Source organism: Neoarthrinium moseri (genome assembly GCF_022829205.1).
Source record: "Neoarthrinium moseri strain CBS 164.80 chromosome Unknown scaffold54_Wmoseri_CBS_16480, whole genome shotgun sequence".
Taxonomy (NCBI): domain Eukaryota; kingdom Fungi; phylum Ascomycota; class Sordariomycetes; order Amphisphaeriales; family Apiosporaceae; genus Neoarthrinium; species Neoarthrinium moseri.
In genome coordinates this window covers 121,199-143,098 of record NW_026055168.1, presented here as the reverse complement: position 1 = coordinate 143,098, position 21,900 = coordinate 121,199, and the positions used below count along the sequence as shown (strand labels likewise).

At 53.8% G+C, this 21,900-nt stretch overlaps 8 protein-coding genes across 8 annotated transcripts; 4 read left to right on the top strand and 4 right to left on the bottom strand.

Moving 5' to 3' along the window:
• Nucleotides 1–854: 854 nt before the first annotated feature.
• Nucleotides 855–2,914, top strand: JN550_010458 (uncharacterized protein; the record flags this gene model as incomplete). The annotated part of the gene is made up of 4 exons (XM_049308715.1): nt 855–1,155; nt 1,226–1,356; nt 1,440–1,706; nt 1,766–2,914. 4 exons carry the CDS (start codon nt 855–857, stop codon nt 2,912–2,914), a joined length of 1,848 nt encoding a protein of 615 aa, XP_049167591.1.
• Nucleotides 2,915–6,436: 3,522 nt separating this feature from the next.
• Nucleotides 6,437–8,102, top strand: JN550_010457 (uncharacterized protein; the record flags this gene model as incomplete). The annotated part of the gene is made up of 3 exons (XM_049308714.1): nt 6,437–6,633; nt 6,700–7,460; nt 7,522–8,102. The coding sequence occupies 3 exons, from the start codon at nt 6,437–6,439 to the stop codon at nt 8,100–8,102; spliced, it is 1,539 nt and encodes a 512-aa protein (XP_049167590.1).
• Nucleotides 8,103–8,501: 399 nt separating this feature from the next.
• On the bottom strand, nt 8,502–9,188 carry JN550_010456 (uncharacterized protein; the record flags this gene model as incomplete). The annotated part of the gene is made up of 1 exon (XM_049308713.1): nt 8,502–9,188. One exon carries the CDS (start codon nt 9,186–9,188, stop codon nt 8,502–8,504), a length of 687 nt encoding a protein of 228 aa, XP_049167589.1.
• A 590-nt stretch (nt 9,189–9,778) lies between these two features.
• Nucleotides 9,779–12,202, bottom strand: JN550_010455 (uncharacterized protein; the record flags this gene model as incomplete). Its single annotated transcript, XM_049308712.1, has 1 exon — nt 9,779–12,202. The coding sequence occupies one exon, from the start codon at nt 12,200–12,202 to the stop codon at nt 9,779–9,781; it is 2,424 nt and encodes an 807-aa protein (XP_049167588.1).
• A 962-nt stretch (nt 12,203–13,164) lies between these two features.
• Nucleotides 13,165–13,946, top strand: JN550_010454 (uncharacterized protein; the record flags this gene model as incomplete). Its single annotated transcript, XM_049308711.1, has 2 exons — nt 13,165–13,195; nt 13,270–13,946. The coding sequence occupies 2 exons, from the start codon at nt 13,165–13,167 to the stop codon at nt 13,944–13,946; spliced, it is 708 nt and encodes a 235-aa protein (XP_049167587.1).
• A 172-nt stretch (nt 13,947–14,118) lies between these two features.
• Nucleotides 14,119–15,945, bottom strand: JN550_010453 (uncharacterized protein; the record flags this gene model as incomplete). The annotated part of the gene is made up of 1 exon (XM_049308709.1): nt 14,119–15,945. One exon carries the CDS (start codon nt 15,943–15,945, stop codon nt 14,119–14,121), a length of 1,827 nt encoding a protein of 608 aa, XP_049167586.1.
• Nucleotides 15,946–17,272: 1,327 nt separating this feature from the next.
• On the top strand, nt 17,273–18,901 carry JN550_010452 (uncharacterized protein; the record flags this gene model as incomplete). Its single annotated transcript, XM_049308708.1, has 1 exon — nt 17,273–18,901. One exon carries the CDS (start codon nt 17,273–17,275, stop codon nt 18,899–18,901), a length of 1,629 nt encoding a protein of 542 aa, XP_049167585.1.
• Nucleotides 18,902–19,809: 908 nt separating this feature from the next.
• Nucleotides 19,810–21,252, bottom strand: JN550_010451 (uncharacterized protein; the record flags this gene model as incomplete). The annotated part of the gene is made up of 6 exons (XM_049308707.1): nt 19,810–20,288; nt 20,346–20,677; nt 20,758–20,867; nt 20,940–20,959; nt 21,050–21,063; nt 21,167–21,252. 6 exons carry the CDS (start codon nt 21,250–21,252, stop codon nt 19,810–19,812), a joined length of 1,041 nt encoding a protein of 346 aa, XP_049167584.1.
• Between the last annotated feature and the right edge of the window lie 648 nt (nt 21,253–21,900).

Genomic DNA, 21,900 nt, shown 5'->3' with positions numbered 1-21,900 from the left:
GCTGCAAATCTGAGTCAATAGCTTCCACATGCCGACGGCCGTGGAACTATGAGTTATTGCTCCCACAAGATTGCGACCAGAAGACATGGAGAGCGACATGCTTCGTACACCCGGGATGTCAATCTGGGTAGAATACCGGCCTGTGGACAGCTGCAGCCCGATTCGATATTATCCGTCGGTCCTGAACATGTGGCAGGCAATGCGTAAGAATAATGAAGAATGGGACGGCCGTTCGATGGTTCCGCCCAGGCCCGCGCCCGGCCTGGCAAGATGGCAATATTCAAATAATGAAATGGGAAGGTACAGACAGCCTGGCTGTCTGTTCGTCTGAAGGTCATGGCACCTTCCCGAGCCTCGCGCAGTCCTTAGGAAACCGAGGTGCTACCCACTGCAGTCTCCTTTTCCCGAAGTCGAACAGTCGAACAGTCGGCCTCTGGCAAACAACAGATCACACGCCAGCGTGTTTCACTTCGTTCACTTCAATTTCATTTCTTGGTGTCTTCCCATCTCTGGCGCGTGCCGTACCGTACCGTATCGTGGTTCCCTCTCTCTCCTCTTCCCACCTTCTAATATTCACCCAAGTCTTGGGGCTCCCGAGGTGAATCAGAGTCCCAACATTCATTACAGCACTCTGGACATGTCTGACACCTACCGGCCTTCTGGATCGTACTTTTGATTAAGGTCCAGGCTGACTTTCCCTTCCCCCGTCTCTCTTCTCGACGCGTTCGGTTTTCGCCAAGACTCGTTTGCTTCGCGGTTCTTTCCGTGTACGCCATCGATAACCGTCCTTGTACGAAGTGCTCAGTCTACCGATATCTCATCGAATACGAACAGCTTCTGCAGCCTTGTCAGTCATGATGCTCTGGCCCAAGATACTCGTCTTCACCTGCCTCGTGCTCCTTCAGTCGGGCTCCGCCGTGTCTCTCGGAGGAAGAGGGTACGACTATGGCCGGAACCTCGAGCCCGCTCTCCTAAGGCGGGAAGATGACCAGAATTCTCTTGTTCAGCCAATCCCCTACAATGACACCATCCCTCTACGGCTCGAGATTCGAGATCTCAAAAACCACAACGAAACATGGACTCTTTACATCTTGGCCATGAGTTGGATGCAGTGGATGAATCAATCAGATCCCTTGTCGTGGTACTCGGTCACAGGTGAGCAGGCCGATTAGTAGACCATCATGGGTCAGAATTGATGTTGGCAGTTGGGCTAAGCGACCCGCAGGCATCCACGGCGCGCCTTTCGCAGACTATGGTGGCGTGAAGGCGGTGCCCGGCAACAAGGCCAATGGCTACTGTACTCATGTGTCCAATCTGTTCCCTACTTGGCACAGGCCATATCTAGCGCTTTACGAGGTATGATCTTCCAAACTAAATAAGAACTTATCCTTGTGCATGTTGCTAGCTCAATCCAGTTCCGCTGATACGGGGCCACACAGCAAACGATCTACAAGTTCGTTCAGATGATTGCGAACTGGTTCCCTCCTGATCGTCGCGAGGCTTATCAGAAAGCCGCTGCAACATTCCGTATTCCCTACTGGGACTGGGCTCTCAAACCTGCCCCGGGCGAGAGTGTATGGCCAATGTTCCTCGGCGGCATGGTGAACATAGAGATAGATGGCCCAAACGGCGTTCAGAACATCAGCAACCCTCTGTACAGTTACACGTTCAAGCCCCTGAACTCCTCGGACTTTGACCAGTTCCCAGTAAGTTCAGAACGCCAAGGCAAGCTACATGCGATCCATGACACTAAGTCACCACGCAGTTCATGTACTGGAATGAGACGAAGAGACGCCCACAGCCGCAGCAAAGTGCGAATGCTACTTCCGACAATGGTTGGGTGGCCCAGGCTCTGGATAGCCACCTGTCCAGTATCCAACAACGCCTCTATACTCTGTTTTCCAACTACAAGGATTATGCTACATGGAGCAATGAGGCTTGGATCACCGATGTGAACAACGCAAGCACGGATTCAATCGAGTCTCTTCATGATACAATACACCTGGCGTGCGGAGGAAATTATGGTCACATGGCCATCATCGCCTATTCGTCGTTTGACCCTGTATTCTTCCTGCACCACGCGAATCTCGATAGATTATTCGCCATGTGGCAGGTCGTTCACAACGACTCATATGTGGAATCCATGAAAGCCATTCTTCCCACCCGGACGATCTACATCGGAGATGTTCAGGACGCTCGATCCGACTTGACCCCATTTTATCGTAACGAAACATCGTTTTGGAACTCTGACCAGGTGAGAGACCACAAGGTGTTCGGATATAGCTATGCGGATGCCGCTAGTGGCAATCGGAGCGAGGTAATAGCCACCATCAACAAGCTGTATACGGATTTCAGCCCAGCAACAATGAATCTGTCGGCCACGCGGAGACCTTTGTCGAGGGAAATGAGTTGGAAGGCGAGCAGCTCCGGCAGCCTCCCGGTTGAGTTGATCATGAACGATGGCCAGTATCAAGAATGGATTGCCAACATACGTGTGAATAAGCACACCCTCAATGCGTCGTTCAACATTTACCTGTTCCTGGGCGAAATTCCGGAATCTCCATCAGAGTGGGATTTTGCGAGTAACATGGCAGGAACGTTGGGTGTTTTCGCCGGTCCTCAGCATCACGCAGGAGCGGGACAGCAAAAGGTCAGCGGTACAGTGCCATTGACCTCGGCGCTTGTGGGGATTGTCGCTTCAGGCGGCCTGGCGAGCCTTGATCCACGCCATACAGACCCATTCCTCAGACAGAACCTGGGATTCCGTATCAAGCACAACAACGGATCAATGGTAGCACCTACGGATGCAGATGGTCTTTCCATCAGTATCGTCAGCTCCTCGGTCAAATCGGCAGCAAATGAGCACGAGTTGGCGCGCTGGGGTGACGTGACCTCGCACTTTGACCTCTACTGAAAGATGGCTTGGAGTTCTGGAGCGCATCTGTTCGATTTGTTTTCCTCATGGGGCTGCCACCTCCATGGGTGGTTACTACTTGCTGGTTCTAGTGTGATGGGCATTCAGTTCTAGAGTCGCTGGGCTATCGACGACTGTAAATATTCGTCTAACAACACGTAATGGTAATCTCTCCTCAGATAATAGATGATGCTATCAAGCACAAATTACCACCAGGTCAGAGACCCGTGTTGGGGATAGGCGTATGGAGATGTGATCCTCAGTTTAATTTGAGAATGAAGGTGTATCCCGACGAACTCAAGTCCTAGCAACACCGCGGTGGGATAACCTATGTGTGGTCATTGTCTCACTCCGGCATGTTGAATATGCACACCAGTCCGGGAGTGGAGCAAGCAGATCAGGAACGTTGAGTTTGGCGTAGAAGCCGTGTCAGAATATGCGTGCCCAAGTGTTTGTTTGTTTCATGGGTTGAATCCCATTGGGTGATTGTCCCCGTGTACGTTGGAAGGCAAAGCTTATTCCTGAAGCTTGTCTTTCCTTTTGGCGAGAAAGTCGCCGTCGACCTGACGGAATCATGAGACACGGGTAGCCCGAGCCGGAATAAGAAAGTTGTTCTTCGGCAGCTACCCATGCAGGAGCTTTCAGGCCATGCAGCGGAGGCGTTTTCTTGACGATTTCTTTTGGACGGGGTAAGACATTGGGGAGCCGCAACTTACAGAACGTGGGCTTTTCTTTTTCCTGACAGCCCGTTGAACGTCCCGGGACTTTTGGACGAGGGGTGACAGCAAACGACATATGCGTACTCCCAGTTCTGCCATCTATAGTGTAGTGAGGCAAAGAGCTGTAGGACATCTAAGTCCTGCGAACGTGGTTCTTGGCGAAGACCTGCCGCACTCATATTGACTACTGTAGGTTTGCTCAAACTCCTGATATGGTACATATCATCGTACACAGGTAGCGAGCAGGCCTTTGATGTGACGGTCATATATCAAGCTCGAGGCAAGAACGAAAATGGTTTCAGTCCCCTGAAGTAAATAGAAAACCTGGTTAGACAGGCCGTGATTAACATAAGAGGGTCCACATATATCCTACGGTACATTTAATTCATCATGCTCCCCGTCATGCATACTCCCAGGACCATACTGGAGCAGATGTAGGTGGCACCAGTCTATTGGGAAGCAAAGAACGTCATTACCGATTGACCTGGGACTTATATTAGTGGACCGGCGTCATACTGCCCTATTGTAGAGTGCCACTTCAGAGCCTTTTATTCACCTCCATACAAAGCGCAGTACTGCAGCATGCAACACTCTTGCGGGCGATGGAAGAAATTATGGGAGAATAAAGTTTCCCATCCACCTTCCCGAAGAGGCACAGCAGCTGCAAGAGGCCGTGGAACTGACACTATATGTCCGGTACTTGTGGGAGAGGGCTTGCAGGTTTGATTCCGGGTCATCGCATTAGCCTGGCCCGCCCCTGGAAAGTTCACTGCCGTGCACCAGGAGGCTGGAGAGACCTTTCTTGTGGTATCAAGAACGATTGCGACCACCTATCGAGAGACTTTCAACGGGCTTGGAACACTGACAACAACGGAAGGGTCGATCAGGAGCTTTCTCAGTCACGACAGGCGGTCAGTTCTCTCATTGTGCGGGAAACTTACTACTTGTTCCACAAACGTTTCACGGAGCTGAATGGTAGCCCAGCCCAGTCTGACTACGACAAGTGCTGCAAACCTGGGTAGCAATCCGCCAGGCCAGCAACATGTCGTCTTGTTCCAGAAGAACTCCGCGGTAGTTGTGGACCGAGGATTGGGGGTCTAGACCCGGGCGACGAGTGTCCAAGGGGTCGCCCGTGCCCCCGTCGCCGCCCAGGGTCCAACGTGGGGTAGCAGCAGCCACCTTAGATTATGCCAGGTACGTGCTGCAATGCACTTTGGAGAAAATATTTGGTGATAAGCCTTATTATTAGCAGAGAGGCGTGATTGGCGACTCCGTTGGAGTTCAACGGAGATGATCACAAGCGAGAGGCACTTCTTTGCGCTGGCTTCGTCCGCGTCGCATGCACGCCCGCCCGCCCGCCCGCCTTCCCGGCGCCCATCGTAAAGGCAGCGAGAGGTGATTAGACATATCCATGGATACTTGGCACTCTACTGAAATCGGTAAGCAGACTGGCTTGCCGCCCTTTCTTGCGAAATTTCTTCAACAGAGAGTTTCTGTCGAGTCCATCCTATTGTTAAAAAGAAACAGCCACTTCCCGAAGTATCCGGGTGTCAATGAGTCGCATGGCGTGTTGTGACCAAACTCAAAAAGGCCACACGCATAGTCCCAAACGGTGCAGCAACATTTGTGTAACAGGCCCCCACGGAAAACAGTTGACAAATGGGAGACGACGCTCTTATCTTCGCACTGCACAGAGCTTCGCCCTAGGCCGCCTGTCCCCTTCCAAACCCGTATTAAAGCCTGGGCGAACTAACCACGGCTGGTTCCCACAAACAAGAGCGACCTGCAGCTCGCTCTAAATTGTGGCGCCAGGCCATGTCACCCCCGATATTGACTCGCAGCAGCCCCAAGAGCCTTTGCCCCCCTGCCCAGCCGGCCCTGGTCGCCCTTTTCGGCACCTTCCAGCAGCGCCAACCCAGCACAACGGTCGGCAAGGCTAGGTGCTTGGGTGCTTGGGTGCTGGGCGGCCGGGGCCCATCTTACCATACCGTAGTTAGCAGTGCAACGCAGGGTAGCGCCCCACCGTCCTCGCTCGCTCGGCTCCTCGCAACCATGCATCTTCTCTTTATTGCCTCGATCCATGCTTCAGACAGGGCAAATGGGCAGATGATGGTATGCCTTGGCTAGCTTGGGAGGGGAGGGGTGTTGATGATGATCCATCTGCCATGCGATCAATACTCCCGAGCTCCCTTGCGAACGGACAGCAATCTAGAGAATCTACCGCAGCAGCTAACCCCCCAAGGAAGTCCTTGCAGGGGGTTCTATCGGCGACCCTTTTGATGAGGTGAGGGAGAGAGAGATACGATACACAAGCCGTCTGTGTGATGCCATAGGGGCCTCGCAAGCAGATTAGTAGAAATGCTCTCTTGTGATCTCTTGTCCTGGGCCCCCCTTTTCTGCTTACGTTTGCCCACATCACACTCCCCATTATTCGTGACTGCTCACATACATCTTTGCTTTTTCCACTGCAGAAGCGTGGGCGGAAACGTTTCCCTGCGTTGCACTTGGCCTGCTGATAAGCCACCCGCTCTCGGTGTGGTAATAGGAATTTGCTATTAAGGTTGTACCCCGGTGTCTCCCGCGTCACGGTGGCGCTAGTCGGCCGCCTAGTCGCAACCGTCTCTGCCAGACCCGGCCCTAGCACTGGAAAGCCGTCCAGTACTTCAAGACCGGCAAGCCCCAGGTCGCGTGTGACTTGTAGCGTTCGCTCTTGGGTTTCCTGACTTTCGTCTGTTTTCTCATATACACCTTTGAACTTTGTTCCGACAGAGCTCTTTGCTGAGTCTCGTCCTCGAATCACACAATGGTTGTCGTCAACATCAACGGCGTTGACGTCGACCTCGACGCTCTGAACTACATCGTCAAGGTCCCGTACAATGGCACCGGCGAGGCGGGCGGCGACCCCATCACCGAGAATTTGAATATCTGGTACGAGACGGGTGATATTGCCTGGATGATCACAGCCACTGCTCTTGTGCTGCTCATGATACCAGGTGTCGGGTAAGTTCAACGGAACGGGTACACCCGAGTCTATGGAGGGTAAATTGGCTGATAGGCTTTGCTCAGTTTCTTCTACTCTGGCCTGGCTCGAAGGAAGTCGGCATTGTCTCTGATATGGCTTTCTGTGATGGCGGCTGCCGTGACCTCATTCCAGTGGTTCTTCTGGGGCTACTCTCTGACCTTTTCGCACACGGCCGGTCCCTACCTAGGCGACTTGTCGAACTTCGGGTTCAGGAACGTCTTGGCGCAGCCCTCCGTGGGGTCTTCCCGGATTCCCGACCTCTTGTTCGCCGTCTACCAGGGCATGTTCTCTTCCATCACCGTGGCTCTAGCGACTGGCGCGGTCGCCGAACGAGGACGGATGCTGCCCTGTGTTATTTTTATGTTCATCTGGGCGACTGTCATCTACGACCCGATTGCGTGCTGGACGTGGAATCCTAGTGGATGGTCAAACAGGATGGGAGGGCTCGACTTCGCCGGAGGTACTCCAGTCCACATTGCTTCTGGAACTGCGGCACTCGCCTACTCCATGATGCTCGGGAAGCGTCGCGGGCACGGAACGCACGAGCTGAACTACCGCCCACACAACGTGACCCACATCATCATCGGAACTGTCTTTATGTGGGTGGGTTGGTTTGGATTCAACGCTGGTTCTGCTCTGTCCGCCAACATGCGCGCCATCTTGGCAGCTGTTGTGACGAACCTGTCGGCGTGCGTTGGTGGAATGACCTGGTGTGTCCTGGACTACAGGTTGGAGCGCAAGTGGTCGGCTGTAGGTTTCTGCTCCGGCGTTATCGCCGGACTCGTTGCCATTACCCCTGGGTCCGGTAAGTTCTGAGAGTCTTGTCAACTTGACACTATCGCGAATGGAATGCTGACCACCTCCAGGCTATGTCCCCGTCTGGGCTGCCGTTCCTTATGGAGTCCTCGGAGCCGCCTTCGCCAACTATGCCACGAAATTGAAGTTTCTGTTGGGAGTCGACGATGCTTTGGATATCTTTGCCGTCCACGCCGTTGGCGGTCTTGTCGGAAACATCTGCACCGCCTTCTTCGCCAGCCGCGCCATTGCCCACCTCGACAATGTACAGGTCATCAACGGAGGCTGGCTCGACCAGAACTGGATCCAGCTCGGGTACCAATTGGCAGACTCGGTAGCTGGCGGCACCTACTCCTTTGTCGGGACTACCCTCATCCTTTTCATCATCAACCTCATCCCCGGGCTCCGTCTCCGCGCCAATGAGGATGCGGAGATCCTGGGTATCGACGACGCCGAGATTGGCGAGTTTGCATACGACTATGTCGAGCTGACCCGAGAGGTGCTGAACGACGATGTGGAGGGCGAGACTCGCAGCCGATACTCTGAAGACACAGCGACTCCGCTCGACCCCCGAGAGAAGAACAGCATTCCTCTTGTGGACACTAGAATCTACGCGGGTCAATCGAGCCATCAGTCTCCTCACGCACGCTAGAACGGATGGAGTTTCAGCCTTCTTTTGCCTTCCTGTTTAGACTTGGTTTGATCTTTCCTACACGGAGTACTTTGGAGCTACATATAACCGGCCCTAGGATTTGGGCGGTATAACAAATATGCCGTTAGCCTCTTGTACATTGATAAGATTTGGATATATACTTATGTATGATGAGATACCCCTTTAATGCGTACTTCAAAACAAACACATGTGCCGAATAGTTGTAAGCGATGTGGGCCTACCAGCCTGTAGGACTATTGAGAAAGCCATGCAGCTTGCCCGAGAATTTGTGGCTCAGCGGTTTAGCTGTGAGAACGATCAGCGTTGAAATTAAGATTAAAAGGGAGGTCCTCCGTCATAAATGGAGCCTTGCCGCGGCGAGCTGCGGCCATATATTCATTAAATGAAGAAAATAGCATTATTGCCCCTGATGCAGCCTCCAAAAGCGCTTTCGTTGTAGGCGCTATCTGTCCCTAGCAGGCTGATGCTCGCACCAGGATAGCCGTGCAACGGGACGATATTCTGCGTGTTGCAGAATTCCTGCGTCGCACAAGGATCTATGCGGTGTCTACCCGGTTTCATGGGCGTCATCTCCTTGATTTTCTGATCTGCGATGTTGAAGGCATCGGACACCTTCCAAGCAAGCCCCTCGAGACGAATCGGATAACCGGCATACAGCGGCACTGTGAAGGATACGACGGCGAACATCTGCAGCTCCTCATATAATATCTTTGCCCAGGCGGTCCTTTTCTCCATCGGCTTGCACCAATACTGACGTACCTCCATGACCTCGAGGGAGCTGAGATTTTTGAGGTGCTCTTGCAGCTTCCTGAGTTCAAACACGTTACTATACCCGTTACTGTCAAGCATAGCGACCGGGACAAGCGTGCGCAGAGAAGTGAAGCGCATCAGTGTCGGAACAACAGCGTTGAGTGAGCTGCCGTGGTACTGGCCAAATCTGTCGACATGCTTATACACGACAACGTGACGGATCAGAGACCGGCCGACAGCTGCAGCAGCCCTGAGTTGGTGCTGCAGGAAGTCCGCAAGAAGATAGACCTTGGGGGAACACAGCTGATTTTCCATTCATGTTGGAAGGCAACAATTGAGGAAGTCCGAACGGAATCGTATGGGGAAGGGCGATCTGGGTCTGTCTTCCTTGTGTTTGATAATGTTTTGAAATGTATATGTCGAAAATACCTGGTTGGAAGTCGTATTTTATGTAAGTTTGGATACCTGTTTCGAAGTGGAACAGCAAGCAACTCCATGCGGCCATTTGAGTTATATTCTCTCCCAACCAGCAAGCGATCCCAATGATCCCCAACTTGAAGGATAGCAGAATAACTCTGCTAACACATCTCTCACCTCTTTGCACATAGCATCATTACAGCATCATTAAAGCACGATCTTAATAGTAAAGTGCCAAACGTTCTGTCTGATCCGTGCATCGCAGTATCCCCTCCACTACTCGACATGCTAAGCAGACACTGTATATTCAAACTTTCATACTTCAGAGTAGGTAAAAAGCAAGGCTCAATAGAAAATATCTATCGAGGCGCACCACCAAATTTTACGAGGAGTGACGCAAGTCTTTTACTCATGCGGATGCAATATCTTGGCAGTAAGGGGTATCGTAGTTGAGCGAAGTCACCATGTTCATGTATGCATTCACAGCCTCAACACCATCGTTGGTGAGGCTCTCTCCACTGGACGCCTAAGGCCTCGAAGATCTTCTTCTCGTCCCTCCCCTCCACCAAATCACCCTCGTTGTACTTGATCCCTCCGGGGCCGCGCATGACATCCCGGTAGAGTCCTCGTTGGTTCAGCCGCATGCCCTTCTTGTGGGCCAGCCACCTCATGCTCCGGTTGAACAAGTCGTTTCCGGTGAAGTAGATCAGAGCCGCGCCGAACTCGGTTTCCGGCACGAGGAGAAGATCGATGCGTCGCCATATCGGCTTGTAGTCGGCCTTGTCGCCAGGGAAGTCGGCCTTCGGAAGCACGCAGCAACCGTGCCACTTGCTTCCACCCAAGGACCTAGACGTCGCTAAGCCAACCGTCAGGAACCCTGAGCTGGTCAGCTTGTCGACCAGGCGGTCAAGAAACGGTGTTAGCTCGCTACTGGACGAAGTTCCTTTCTTCGTAATAATGAAGTCTATGTCTCCGGAGGTGTTGGAACCTCGACGGTAGCTGCCGCCGATGAGCAACTCAACTCTAGAGTCAATATCGGCAGCGGTCCGTCTCACACACTTGCCCAAAGCCTCAACTTCCGCACGGGGAATCCTGGTGTTGAGATCCTCATAGTGCTCGATACCGATCCGTTGGTTTCTGGTGAGGTTTGCCTTTTCCAAGAGATCTTCCAGAGTTCGATAGCCTTGCTGGATCCACTTCTGCGCACGTTCGAGGCCGACATCGTATATCTTGAGGAAGAGCTCGCGAACCTCGTGGTCAGGTTCCTGGAGGGCCGCTTCAAGCCTCTTCAACCTCCCCGTATTGACGATTTCCTCGATTTTGTCAGCAAGACGTTCACCGATCCCGGCAATGTCCTTTGCTTCCTGGGCCGTGGTAATTCGAGTGCTTTGTTGACGAAGGGCAGATATCGCCTGCCGGTAGGCCTTGATTCGCCAGGTGTCGTTCTGTCCCGTGTAATAGTCACACATGTCCTGTAATATAGCTATCGTATCCGCATTTGGATTATCATCTTTTCCATCTTTGCTGCCTCCCTTCATGCAGGCAAATTTATCCTGCCAATTTGGGTCGTCTTCCGGCATCTTTCTCGACGGTCCCTTTCGTTTGCGTTTCCGGTCCTTCCCGGAACTAGCAGATCCGTCATCGGATCGTTGAGACCCCGTACAATTTGCGAAGATAGCAGAATCTGAAGATGAAGGCCTGTTCTCTAGAACATCATCGTCGTCGCTTGCGACTCCTATGTCTGCGTTGGGATTTGACTTCACAAAGTTGATGAGCTGGGAAAGTTCGTCGACGACAGGGGCGCCGGCCAAATCTCCGTGATGGTTTTGGGAGGCTCTGGGTCCAGTGCTTCCGTCCAATCGTGCGGCACCAGTCGTGATGTTCGCGGCCTGGCTGCCGAGCTGTGACACTGTGATTACGTTGCCAGAGGAAATTTGGGTGCTCCTCTGCGTTGATTCATCACTGCGTGGAGGTGTACCTGTAGAGACGGTTTGACCTTTTCTCAAGCGCCTGCTAGCATCTGGCTTGAGCTGCAATGACCTTTCAGACTCCTGTGATGGACCAGGCGCTTGTCTGGATTCGGCCACCGATTGTGAGAAGCCTGGAACTTGATATTTTGGCTGGTCCGGGTTAAGCAGCCTGCGGTAGATTATGCAGTCGATGGGATAGCCTTCGTTGACGATGATCTTCTTCTTGGCTTCTGGATGCGCATCAAGAGTCTTTTCGATGTCTGCGTAAGTAAAGTTTGCATCTACTACAACATGTGACGCATCGTCTAGGGATCGGACCCAGTTGGCACCATGTTCTCTCGCCCTGGTGATCCGCCGTCCTCGGACTGGATTCACATCGTCATTTGGGATGAAGAAAAACGACAAGCCCTTGAAGCATTGCTGGCCCTCTGGTGCCATTTTCAGTGTCAAGGATCGCTTGCGCTTGGCCATGGTGGTTGATGGCGAGTCCTCGGCGGGCGGTGATGAACGGGTTCTTTTGCGAAGGCGAGTGTTTGAGTCTCGCCTGACGGTTTGTGCAGAATGTCGTTTTGTTGAGTCTGGAATAGAGGTGTCGTCCATGCCCGATGCTGCCTGAAGAAGGGACGACAAACGTGTTTGGCCCGGGACGACTCTCGCAGCCTGCGGGGTATCATCGATAACAATGACTTCGGTCGTCTTTACTCTGGTTGCTATTGGATCCGATGCCGTCCTCCTTGGGGCAGCACCTGGTGGATTGCCAATGCCCGAGAAAGTTGATCGCGACTTCACAACGGGTCCTGGCAGCGCGGACTTGGCAAAGGCTTTGCATTTGGCACGGTGCCTTATTTCGTCGGCATCGATGACCTCATCATCGTCGTCCACCTGTTTAAGTCCGTCGAGCTGTCGGAACAGTTCCCGTTTGCCATGAAGATCTGGATCCATGGTGGGAGCATGCAAATTGAGGGTTGAATGGAATCGCGCCGGCAGAATGAGGGCCGGACCGTCTTTCTGCGGCGCTTTGTCCTCGAAGTCTCGAAGCTCCGTCCACCGACAACCATTCCTGGCGCCACCTGTATGCTGACTGAATGGTCAAACTCTCAGTCATGGCAATGAGCAATACTGTAAGTCAGAGTCGGCCACTACCTGGCGCTGCCGTCAACCGTCCGTCGCCCTGACGTTGTATCGGATTAAGACACTTCTCAGTCATTGGCGTTGGGCTTTAGTTGACATATATGATACGATTTGCTTCACATATGTAAAGCTGTGTCGAGTCTGTAGAGTTGTTGCTGGAACGAGGTCTTTGGCGTCATAAAATGTCAGATCGGTCCCCATGTAGGCAAACATCCGTAAGTCCAAGTGGTGGCGGCCCAGAGATCCACATGACCCGAAAATTACAGCCGTCCCGAGGTCTGCCTAAACGGAACGTCGCGACATTGGCTTAACGTGGACTTACATCACAAGATGATTCATCCGGACAGATGAAGCCGTGTAATCTACATTGATTGCGTCGTCTAAGTTCAAGATGCCCCGACTCTCCTCTCTGAGACATCTCTGTGCTACAGGATACTGCTGCCTACATCTTGCATGGCCTCATAAGAGAATGGCACTTGTCTAAATCTCCGTAAAGTGTAGAGTAAACATACTATCAGAAGGACTTCGTATGTGAAAACATGCCAGCTCTATCAGAAACAATTCCACGGGCCGTGTTATAGGTTCGGGAGCGGGTAGGGTCGTTGATCCCGACCCAGCAGGGGTCCCAATCGACAGAGTGGGCCAACCGCACGGGCCCAAAGCGACAAGCATATCCAACGTCATTGCGCCAACCCCGATTCCGTCCCGCAATACGACACTCGTGGGTTTGCTGGGGAACAAGAAAAGAAAAAAGAAAGAGCCTGCCCGCCAAGATGTTTACAGGTCTAGTAGAGGAGATTGGAGGTTTGTGTGCCAGAACTCTGTGTGACCGGGCTGCTCCTCGTTGGACAAGTCGCTGACATGGTCTGATCCCCCAGAGGTCTCCGAGCTCAACAGCCAAGATGCGACCGGCGGCACCTCGCTGACCATCAGCCTGCCGGCCTCCTCGACCCTGCTGTCGGATGCGCAGCTCGGCGACAGCATCGCCATAAACGGCGTCTGCCTGACCGCGACCTCCATCACCCCCTCCCCGCCCTCCTTCACCGTCGGCATCGCGCCCGAGACCTTGCGGCTGACAAATCTGGGGGCCTTGGCCAAGGGCTCCAAGGCCAACCTCGAGCGTGCCGTGCGGGCCGACACCCGGATGGGTGGGCATTTCGTGCAGGGCCATGTCGATAGCGTAGCCACCATCTCCAAGATAACCCCGGACGGCAACGCTCTCACCTTGCGCTTCAGCCCGAAGAACAAGGACGTGATGCGCTACGTCGTGTTCAAGGGCTTCATCGCCCTGGACGGGACGAGTCTCACGATCACGAAAGTGGACGATGTCGAGGGCTGGTGGGAGGTCATGCTAATCTCGTACACCCAGGAAAAGGTGGTTCTGGCGCAGAAAAAGGAGGGCGACAGCGTCAACGTCGAGGTCGACGTGCTGGCCAAGTATGCCGAGAAGAGCATGGCAGGCTATCTCAGCGGAGACGAGGGCGCTTTGAAGCCCATCGTAGAGAAGATGGTGCAAAACATCATTACGCAAGCCATGGGAGGCCATTCTGCATAGGTAATGCGGCCTCGGGCACCGCCGTGGAGAGGTTTTTGGTCTTCTAGGGTTCAATTGGTTATAGATAGACAAAAGTATTGAAACTCTAGACGTCTGTGCTGGTGTCGAAGTTTGCTCTCGGTCGAGTCATGAGTAAACATGTTGCAGACAACCCTGACGGAGACGGAATAACTCAGGATGCCACATCTCCCCAGCCTTCGGCAATCTTGCTGCTCAACGGCTTCGTAATCTTTTTCCTTCCTACCATGTTTCCCATTTGGCTTGATACCAGCTCGCGTTTTCTCTTCTTGCTCTCCTCTCCGGCACCGCAGTTCTCAAAGGCCTTGATGAACTGATTTGGAGTCTTCCATATCTTCTGGATTTGAAGAGCCTTCTCACCAGTGACGCCTCTCGTGCACATCAGAAATTTGAGAAACAGATCTCGTAGCGTCATCATCTCGGATTTTGATGCAAGCGAAGAAAAAGCAGGATAGCTGATATAATGGCCCGTGGTTGGTTCTTTTTCCCGCAGGTGCTTTAGAAGCGGGAGGTAGTTCTGGGCTGTGATGTGTTCCGTCGGGATGATGTATAACGGTTTGGCCTCGTATTGCTTCTTCAGCTTTGTGGTCAGACGCACGAGGTACCGAATTGATTCGTCCATCTTCTCCGTCCTCTTCACGAAATAGCCGTTGACGACTTGGGTCGACGCTATGGCTGATTCAACCGCTTCCGCGTATCTATTTTTGTTCAAATCGTCCAGAGCAAACTGCTCGATCAGGTAGACCACGTTCTTGACGCCAGATCTCTTCAGTCGAAACTTTTGCTCATGAAAACGGCCATCTTTGATACTGCCGATGAGATCGTCTAGCCGCTTTCGCTCAACAATCCAGTCAAGGACTACTTCATCGCCCTCAGCCCCGGCCCTCTGAAGGAAGTGGGGATCGTGGCATTTTGCTACCCATAATGCGTCGCCAAGTTCGAGTGCTCTGACGATGGGCTTGACCCCTTGCTTCAGCAATTCCTCTTGCATGTAGTCTCGGTCCGTTCGGGCGCGAATCTCTCTGGTGTCCAAAACTAGATGTACTGTGAAGCTGCCAGGTTGTAGGCGAATAGGACGGAAGTTAGGGAGGGCTGCAGGGTCCGAGGAAGCGTCTCCATCCTTGACTACATCTGCGAAGACGGATTGAGACGACTTTGGGGGTTGGTGGTGGAGTTCGGTGGAAGGTGATCTTTCGCCACGCGTTAGCAGTGCGTCGACATCTTGTTCATCGTCAAGGCCAATCTCTGGTGGTCTTGGGGCATCGGGTCTCCTGGGAGCTGTTGGCGCAGAAGGCTCCGATGCAGCTGCAGGGTCTGTGGCTTTCTTCACGTTGCTCGCGATTTCAAAGCCGAGATCGGTGAGCACATAGAACTTCCGTGAGGGACCGCCCCTTTTCTCGATAACAATCTCCTTGTTGATCAAGGTCTTCATCGAGTTCCAGGCCGTGAAGAAGCTATTGGCCTGTGCCGGAACTGTGAAGGAGGCGTCGCAATGGGGTTGGGCTACCTCGATCAACTGTTCCTTGCTTAGCCCGGTCATTCCCGCGGCTCTGTGTTCCGACAGGCCCATGATGATTGCGTACGGTCCGGATCTGAGCTGGGGCACATAGGGTTTGGTCTTCTTGGGCTTCTTGGCGGGGGGTGGTCTGCCGTCGCCATCCTCCTCCTCTTCAACGTCGTCCCCGTTGACACCGGCGGTGGCTGAATTTCTCAGTGTTTTCCTAGGCATAGGCATGCCGTTTTCTTCGCAATGCTTCTTCATCTTCTCTGTGAGCCGGTTGCAGAGGGTGGGCCCGAAGCCCTTGAGCTGCTGGAGCTGACATGGGTGCGTGAAGGTGATGGGGCACACCCTGAGCGACTTGTAGGCATTGTTGTATGTCGTGATGCCTTTGGAGTTGCGCTCGCGAGCGACGTCAAGCCATTCCTTGACCCAGCTGAGGAGAAGCGGGTTGGCGCATGCCTCGTCCGAAGGGGGGGACATGCTGAGAGCCAGGTGAAGTGAAAGTACAAGTCCAAGGATTGGGAAAGGGAGCAAGACGCTGGGCCAAGAGCGACTGATAGAAGCAGCTGTGACGCTGGCGACGTAGTTTCTGGGTTGCCCTTGGTGTTGACAATCGCCGGATCCTTTGCGCCTGGGGGAACAGTAGGAAACACGAGCAAGGAAGACACTTGGACAGGACGGCTGTTTTGCCACTCTATTCCGTGATCAAAGGACTGTCATTCGTCCGAGAGGCCAGCAAGAGCGTCGAGCCATGAGTTCCTACTCCCACGAGACAATGAGGGCAGGGAAGTTTCATGTGTCGCCGACGACCTGACGGTGCCTTGACCCAAAAACCGTGTCGTCATTCAGATAACGCGTCCGCCGGGCAGGATGGGACGACGCGAAGTCATGTGACAGTGTTTAGCTTGCCAGGTACCTACACAGTAGGTAGCTGCTTAACTTCTGCAGGGTTTGTTCAAGGGGTTCTATTTTTGCATAACTTGGCGGCGGGGTCCCTGGCTAGCTACCTAACTAGGTACGTAGTCGTCGTTTTGCACCTCAGCTTGCCTGCTTGCGTAGCACAGAGGCCAGGCGCAAAAGTCTCTCGGGTTGGCAGAAGTGGAGCTGTGAGGTAATGGGCTGCTCGGTGCTCACCTCCAGTTCTGCTGGCGCTTCTGCTGGCGCTGACGCTGAGCTGGCGCTGCAACTTGTTTGGCGGGGCTCGTGTAAATAACCTCGTAAAACGAGGGGCAGCTAGTTTCAACACCGCCCGTTGCTGGGGCCATTGGATGCTTCCCTTCCACGCCTACCTCTACCTACCTTAGCTCCTGTTGGATTCAGTAGCCTGCGAACCACCTCGCCAATTGTTCGTTCTTGGTGACATTTCCCTGGCTTTGTTTTCCTGAGACATTTTCCTTCTCGCCTCTTGTTCCCTCTCCGCGCTGTGCTGCAACTTGAAAGGTAAATTGCCTCAGCCGTCCCCTTCCTTATACTCCGTCGTGGCATATCCTACATGCATATCCACAAGACCCCCACGCCTGAGGCCTCCTCTGAAGAGGACCGGTCCTGGTGTACAAACTGCTATGGCATTCTTTGTCTGACAGCTCGGGCTCCAACACAAGCCTCGTACCCAGAGAACCCCCCGAGATTTCCAAGCACGGCTGGATTGTTTTGCTGACTTGACCCGTTGCCACAGCTTCCGCTTCCGCCTACATTTGGGGGCCTAATTGGACAACCATCAACACAGCTAGATCTGCCTGATCTTTGTCCTTGGTAAACCGAGTCCTCGGCTTCCTCTTTGCTGCTCTTACGCCAGAGACGCTCCAAGATGGACCGCAACGCAATCATCGAGGCGTCCAAGAAGCACGACATCGTGCCCGGCAAGCCCTACAAGTATGGCACCGCCGGCTTCCGTATGGCCGCCGACCTCCTCGAGGGTGTCACATTCAGGGTAGGCCTTCTGTCCGCGCTTCGCACCCGCAAGCTCGGCGGCCAGGCCATCGGTGTTATGGTCACCGCCAGCCACAACCCGGCCAAGGACAACGGCGTCAAGATCGTCGACCCCATGGGAGACATGTTGGAGCAGGAATGGGAGGTCTTCGCTACCGACCTCGTCAACTGCTCGAGCCACGAGGTTCTCGCCGACACCTTCTTCAAGCTGGCCGATCAGCTCAAGGTCGACCTCTCCTCGTCGGGCAAGGTCATCGCCGGCCGAGACACACGCCCCTCGGGCATCACCCTTGTCCAGGCCTTGTCCGACGCCTGCGCGGCCACGAACACCGCATATGTCGACTACAAGATCCTGACGACCCCCCAACTTCACTACCTCACCCGCTGCGTCAACACCGAGGGCCTGCCCAGCTCATACGGCGAGACGAGCGAGGCTGGCTACTACAAGAAACTCAACAGCGCCTTTGAGCGCGCCATGCGAGGCAAGAGGATCTCGGGCAGCGTCACAGTCGATTGTGCCAACGGCGTTGGTGGCCCGAAGCTGAACGAGCTTCTCAAGATCGTCGACCCCTCCAAGACCGGTATCGACTGCAAGGTTGTCAACGACGACGTCCTCAAGCCCGAGATCTTGAACCTCGACTGCGGTGCCGACTTTGTCAAGACCCGCCAGAGGGCACCGCCGAACCCCAAGCCCCAGCCGGGCGACCGCTGGTGCTCCCTGGACGGTGACGCCGATCGTCTGATCTACTACTGGGTGGACCCCGATACGAGCAGCTTCTTCATGTTCGACGGCGACCGTATTGCGACTCTCGCTGCCTCCTTCATCGCCGACCTCTTCCGTGCCGCTGGCCTTGAGGGTGAGCTTCGCATCGGAGTCGTCCAGACTGCCTACGCCAACGGTGCCAGCACCAAGTATATCGAGAAGCACCTGCAGCTGCCTGTCGTCTGCACACCCACGGGTGTCAAGCATCTCCACCACGCTGCCTGCAACTTTGACATCGGTGTGTATTTCGAGGCCAACGGCCACGGCACCGTCCTCTTCTCCCCCGATGCCATGCAGCTCTTCGCCAAGAAGGCGCCTCAGTCCCCTGCCCAGAAGGACGCCCTCGAGACCCTGCAAGCTCTGGGAGAGCTCATCAACCAGACGGTCGGCGACGCCATCTCGGACATGCTGATGGTGGAGGTGATCCTCGCCCACAAGGGCTGGGGCCTCAAGGACTGGGCCATGACGTACCAGGACCTGCCCAACCGCCTGGTGCGCGTCGAGGTCGGCGACAAGGACCTGTTTCAGACCACGGACGCCGAGCGCAAGCTCAGCCACCCGGCCGGCGCCCAGGACGAGATCGACCAGACGGTCAAGAAGTACACCAACGCGCGCTCCTTCGCGCGGGCCTCGGGCACTGAGAACGCCTGCCGCGTCTACGCCGAGGCTGCCACCCGCTCCGAGGCCGACGACCTCGCCAACAAGGTAGCCCTCATCGTGAAGCAGTACGGCGGCGGAGCGTAGGAGGCTCTGAGGAGGGCCAACCCCAGCCTCGCGCCCGCCGACCTCGCTCACCTGCACGGCTTCTCTACGATGCGCTGAGACGGACAGAAGGTTAGGCCAAATCAATATATAACAAAAATCCAAAATGAATTATACAAAAAAAGGAAAGAAAAAAAAATTAAGAAGAACGACGTCACGAAAGGAAGTTTCATACGTATATGGGGATCGGCTACCAAAAAAGGTGAAAGCACGAAGGAGAGAAAGCAAGATAAAACAGGAAGATCATAGTGGCCTTACTCAGGACAGAAGGGTCTATAGTAGATATTGCCCGTCGGCGTATGACAAAATATGAGCAATTTGCAACCAAAGGTTGACTGATCGCGTGGAGTGTGACGCCGCTATGTTTCTCGTGGTATCAATGGAATAACAGGACCCCAACGTGGATTGAACGGTTGGTCTGATGGTTGTGGGCCACTGCCGATATCAACGCCCAAGACTTGACTTCACGGGGTCATGGCTGTGCTGAAATGCAAATCTATTTTGGTTGTGTTCACTGACTATCCCCGCCACCTCTGCATATGCAGTTGATGCGTAATGGTATCTCCCGGACGTCAAGAATACATGCGCTCATGATCCTCGTCAATGCATTCGCTCCCCTTACGTCGGGGGAACTATCTATGCAAGCCTATGGCAGAAACAAGTCTTTGCTTCCCCAGCAGTAGTCCCCTGTCCCTGGCACCATGATCGTCCCAGTAATGTTTGACCAATACGCCATTGATCCCTGCGGCCCTGAATCTGCCAGCTCCTTGTTTTGGTGTCGACCCTTCCAACACCGATGGGCTGACCCATTGTGTCACTCTTGGATGTGGTGTAGCCCACTCAGACCCAAGGTAGCATGTCTGAATAATCACGTTCACAATAATCGCCGCTTAGCACATCTTGTACTCGGCTTCTCCCTGGCCCTGTCTTGTGGGGTCCTGGGTCTCCAGCTGGTACTTGACCTTGATGTCCAAATCGCGTCTGTTTCTCTCGTTGGGCTTGACATCAAGGTGGCAGTTGATCTCCTCGCCTTGTGTGACAGTCAGAACGTCCTTCAGGTAGAACACCGTCTGCTTCCAGTGAGTGTACTTGGTGTGGGGACCAGTCGAGAAGCGAACTGCCTTGTGGCAGGCCGTGAAGTCGATGTCGAACCATGCGACCAGCGCGTGGACAAAATCGTCGCGACGGGCGGTGAGCTTGAACGGGACAGCGAAGGCCAGGTCCTCTACTGTGCACTTGTACAGATCAAGAGCCAGAATAGCTACGGGATCGGTCACAGCAGCCTTCACTTCGACAGTATCAACCAAGGGCTCGGCCAGAGCAGTCTCCTTGAGCGGCGTGTAGTCAAAGCCGTAGACGTTGTCCCAGACTAGAGCATTCAATGTCAGACTTTTGGGCGCGGCGTGGGTGCTTGAGGGTCACTTACATCCAATCTTCTCGTCCTTGTAGTCGCCATCCTCAATACCACAGGCGTAGATGGTGGCCTTGTCGGGGAAGATTAAGCCATCCTTGTTCAGGTATCTGTCACGTGCGTACAGAACCGTGTCAAGCATGCTCTCGTACAACAGGAAGTAGCCCATCCACTCCGAGATGATGATGTCGACCTTGGGGAAGGGAAGCTCGATCTCCTCCATCTTGCCCTGGATCAGGGTGATCTTATCAGTCAGGCCGTTGCGGTCGACAATCTCCCTGGCCTTGAAGATGATGGTCGACATGTCAACACCAATAACATGCTTGGCACCAGCCTTGGCAGCAAACCTTGAGAATCAAGGGTCAGCAACTGAGATATATCATGCCAACAAAAAGAGACCGTCAAGAAAGGTGCATTGGATGCTTACATGGAAAGGATGGCAGTTCCACAGCCAACGTCAAGAACGACCTTGTCCTTAAAAAGGTGCTTGTTCTGCACAATGGCGTTCATGTAAGACCTGGTGCGGACCTCATCTTTCTGTATGCAGAGTCAGTATCAGGTCAAGGCCGGGTTCGTGGTAGACACGGCGGCTGCAGAATAGTCACATACCAACATCTCCTCATGGATACCTGAATGAGTTCAACCCCACATTAGTACCATACAGAAAAATTACGAAAATTCCTACATGCTCATGCCCAGCATGGTTGAGAGAAACATACCATGATGGTTATAACTGCGCGACAAAACAGGTTAGCCAACAATGTCGCTCGGGGTGACAAAAGACATGGGAGGTCCTTTGTTGAGAGGGGAGGTTGCCCGTGTTTGGTGTAACCCACCTATTGAAGTAGTGCTGCTCAGAATGGGCCATGCCCTTGAGCGCGAGCTCGGCGGCCTCGACATCCGATTTCTTTGAGTCCGACATGACCGGCAGTGATGTTTGCAGGCTGGCCGAGGGATGGGGCAGCGGGATGAAAATTATTAGAAGTTGGACGGGGGATAGGAAGCGTCGCTCAGGGCCCTTCGTCCAGCGTCGTCGGGCATAATTTTTCTGGAATCAAGGGTCCGTAGATCGGTTTACTGCCAATTGCGGGCCTCACCGCCCTGGAGCCCCACCCGGGTCATCGACCCAATAGCAGTCTTTTCTACTGTCTACGCCAGCCAACTAGCACCAGTCAGTCAGTCCAGTCCCCAGTCAGCCAGTCCTGCGGCTCTAGACTGACGAGCGTCTCGCCTCGCCCGAACTGCCTTTTTTTTTTCTTCCAAGCGAGAAGGAAGGATCTGATACTTTTAGTTCAAAGGCCCAAGTTAGTCGCCTCATACTAGGATTACCCCCCTTGGAGCGCAACGCCGCGCCACTAGTCACGGTAGTAGCCGTCCAATACTCACCATACCCACGCGTTGCTATGCAGTGTAGAATCACATAATACTGGCGAGCCTGTCGGATTTCAAGCTGGGGATGAAGATTGCTCCATTAATTCTCGATCTCTATGAACATATTGGAACTCCGTGGATGCGAGCCGTACTACTTAGGTACCCGTGCACACTGAATCGTGACGCCCTCGTCAGATGT